At 37.4% G+C, this 2,978-nt stretch overlaps 1 protein-coding gene across 1 annotated transcript; it reads left to right on the forward strand.

Moving 5' to 3' along the window:
* Window positions 1-212: 212 nt before the first annotated feature.
* On the forward strand, window positions 213-1,184 carry LOC143431092 (uncharacterized). The gene is made up of 6 exons (XM_076907606.1): window positions 213-348; window positions 393-443; window positions 511-650; window positions 727-905; window positions 1,024-1,079; window positions 1,132-1,184. Exons 1-6 carry the CDS (start codon window positions 213-215, stop codon window positions 1,182-1,184), a joined length of 615 nt encoding a protein of 204 aa, XP_076763721.1.
* The last annotated feature ends 1,794 nt before the right edge of the window (window positions 1,185-2,978 follow it).

Here is a 2,978-nt window from a genome sequence, read left to right on the forward strand (position 1 = left end):
CAATCATGGTTAACTTGGCGGCTGCGGTCACGTTCTCGATCACCAACACCCTCCTGGTGACATTCTAAAGGCGAAAAAGCACAACATTGCAATCAACCATGTTCTTGGGCTAAATCCTCACCGAAGAGACCCTCAGCTCAGCAGAAAAACTAACAGCGTCTCCCCAAATTAAGAAGACTTCGGATGGTTGCATAGAAAACTGCCACCTCTTAATGCTAGACAAAATTAGTGGCATAACGTACTTAATCGATACTGGAGCGGACATATCTTTCTTGCCGTCTAGATTGGCAACAAGAGTATTCGCTACCACTGATTTTAAAATTTGTGCGGCTAATGGAACTCCAATAAGTAGTTATGGCACGACAAAGGTAACTTTAAATCTCGGATTACAGCTTTAATTTTTGGGCAATTCTTAATTGCTAATGTTAAGCAACCAATTTTAGGTGCTGACTTCCTTAAGCGCTACGATCAACAATATATAATCACCAAAGAGACATCTTTTGCACGAAGGTTACCCCCCAGAAAAACTTAAAGCAGCACAAACTGAAATCAATTACATTTTAAATAAAGGTATTTGTCAACCATCAAGTAGTTCTTGGGCAAGTCCTCTGCATATGGTGCGAAAAAAAATGGTGATTGGAGATTATTTGGTTATTATAGGCGATTAAATAGTTTGACCGTTCCCGACAGATATTCTATACCTCATATTCAAGATTTTACAAACAGATTAGACGAGACGAACATTTTGATAACCTAAGATCTTGGAAAAGCTTACTACCAAATTCCGATGGCACCAGAAGATCGAGCGAAACTGTTATTATTACTCCATTTGGTCTTTTTGAACATAATGTTATGACTTTTAGCTTAAAAATGCCGCGCAAACTTTTCAGCGTTTTATGGACACCGTACTCCAGGGGTTAGATTTTACATTTTTTTATGTGAATGATGTTTTAATTGCCTCCGCCAATGAATTTGAACATAAGCAATATCTTAGACAAGTTTCCTCACGGTTAAAAAATTTAGCATATCGATAAAACTTTCTAAATGTAATTTCGTCATGTTATCTGTACATTACCTGGGTTACCAGATAGATAATAAAAAAGTATATTAAGTTTTTCATCGCTCTATAAGTTTTTAAAAGGTGCGAGAAAGCGTGTCAAGCGCATAATTCCTTGAACACCTGATACTGAAATGGCATTCGAAACTTGTAAAAATTCATTGGCGGACACAGCATTGCTGGTACATCCAAAAGATAACGCACCGCTTACGTTAATTATAGACGCATCTGATTCAGCGATGGGTGCGGTGTTGCAGCAACAAAGCGCTATCGGAATGTGGGAACTACTAACTATTATACTTTCTTCTCAAAAAAATGTTCACTTCCTTGAGACTAGATACAGTACTTACGACGAGAAATGAACAGCTATATACAAATCGATCAAACATTTCAAACATTATCTAAAAGGACGTACTTTCGTTATACGAACAGATTATAAACCATTAATTTACGCATTTTTTCAAAAATCTGACGAAGACTCTCCAAGACAGTTATGACATTTAGATTATATTGGACAGTTCTCGACTTCTATTATTCACTTATTAGATCGACTCATAAGTAACTTCCGACGCAGCTATGTAGAATCTATTATTCGAATTTACCCGCTATGAGTTACCATGACAACGAGTTTTTGTTTTCATTAGTTACACGAGGTTTCCGTTAGTCTTTTGTCAACAACTTTGTATGATACGCGTTAAAATAAACTGCTTCTTTATCCTCTGAAATGGAGAGGCAAAAAGTACATATTCGTCATACGATGCTTTGGGAACTTAAACAAGGCAATAGTGCTAAGGTGACAGCCGAAACAATATGCAGAGTGTATGGTGAAGGATTGATAACTGATCGGGCACTTAGAAATTGGTTCGTAAAATTCCGTTCTGGAGATATGACTTTAAAAGACGAACCGACTTCGACGACAATCTTTTAAAGGCAGTATTGGAGCAAAATCCACGTCAATCGACAAGATCTCACAATCTCAGTGAACGGAATAAAGAAGATCGCATGTCAATCACCACAAGTCTGCTCTCACGGGTAAAAATGAAGCATTTTTTAAACAGGATTGTAACAGGCGATGAAAAATGGGTCACCTACGAGAACATAGTCCGCAAAAGACAGTGGCTTGATAAGGATGGACCACCCCTACCAGATCCGAAAGCAAACATCCATGGCAAAAAAAATCTTATTTTGTGTATGGTGGGACTGTCGAGGAATAATTTACCACGAGTTGTTGAAGCCAAATTTAACGATTACTGCGAATAGATATGTTCAGCAGCTGCAAAGAGTTCAAGAAAATCTCCGTGAAAAGCGTCCTGCACTCGTCAATCGCAAAAATGTCATCCTTCTGCACGACAATGCGCGACCACATACAGCAAAGGTGACCCAAGAAAAAATTCTTGAGCTTGGATGGTCTGTTTTACCACATCCTCCTTACTCCCCGGATCTTGCCCCGACAGACTACCACCTTTTCTGTTCCCTACAAAATTTTTTGAATGGAAAAACTTTCAGTTCTGAAAAGCAAATCACGCAGGCTGTCGAAAACTTCTTCCAGTCCAAATCAGCAACATTTTACAAGGAAGAAATTTATAAACTGCCAGGAAGATGGGAAAAGGTTATAAATAACGGTGATGAATATGTAATAAATTAATGTAATTTTTTTATTTAATGAGAGCAAAATAAATATTTGATAAAGAAACGGAAGTTACTTATGACTCGACCTAATATATTACACAGTAATATATTAGGTTGGGGAAAAAGAAATCCATTATTTTTTCGGCAGATGGCTGTACTGATAGATTTCTCGTAAATTATCGATCAAACAATTTCAGATTTATGCTCGTTGGAAAGGTGACATTTCGCAGTAAAAAAAATTATTTTGCTGTTTTTTGTTTGGTGCATTCAGTTGTGAGTTACAGGGTGTTAA

Source organism: Xylocopa sonorina, chromosome 16 (assembly GCF_050948175.1).
Source record: "Xylocopa sonorina isolate GNS202 chromosome 16, iyXylSono1_principal, whole genome shotgun sequence".
In the NCBI taxonomy this organism is placed as follows: domain Eukaryota; kingdom Metazoa; phylum Arthropoda; class Insecta; order Hymenoptera; family Apidae; genus Xylocopa; species Xylocopa sonorina.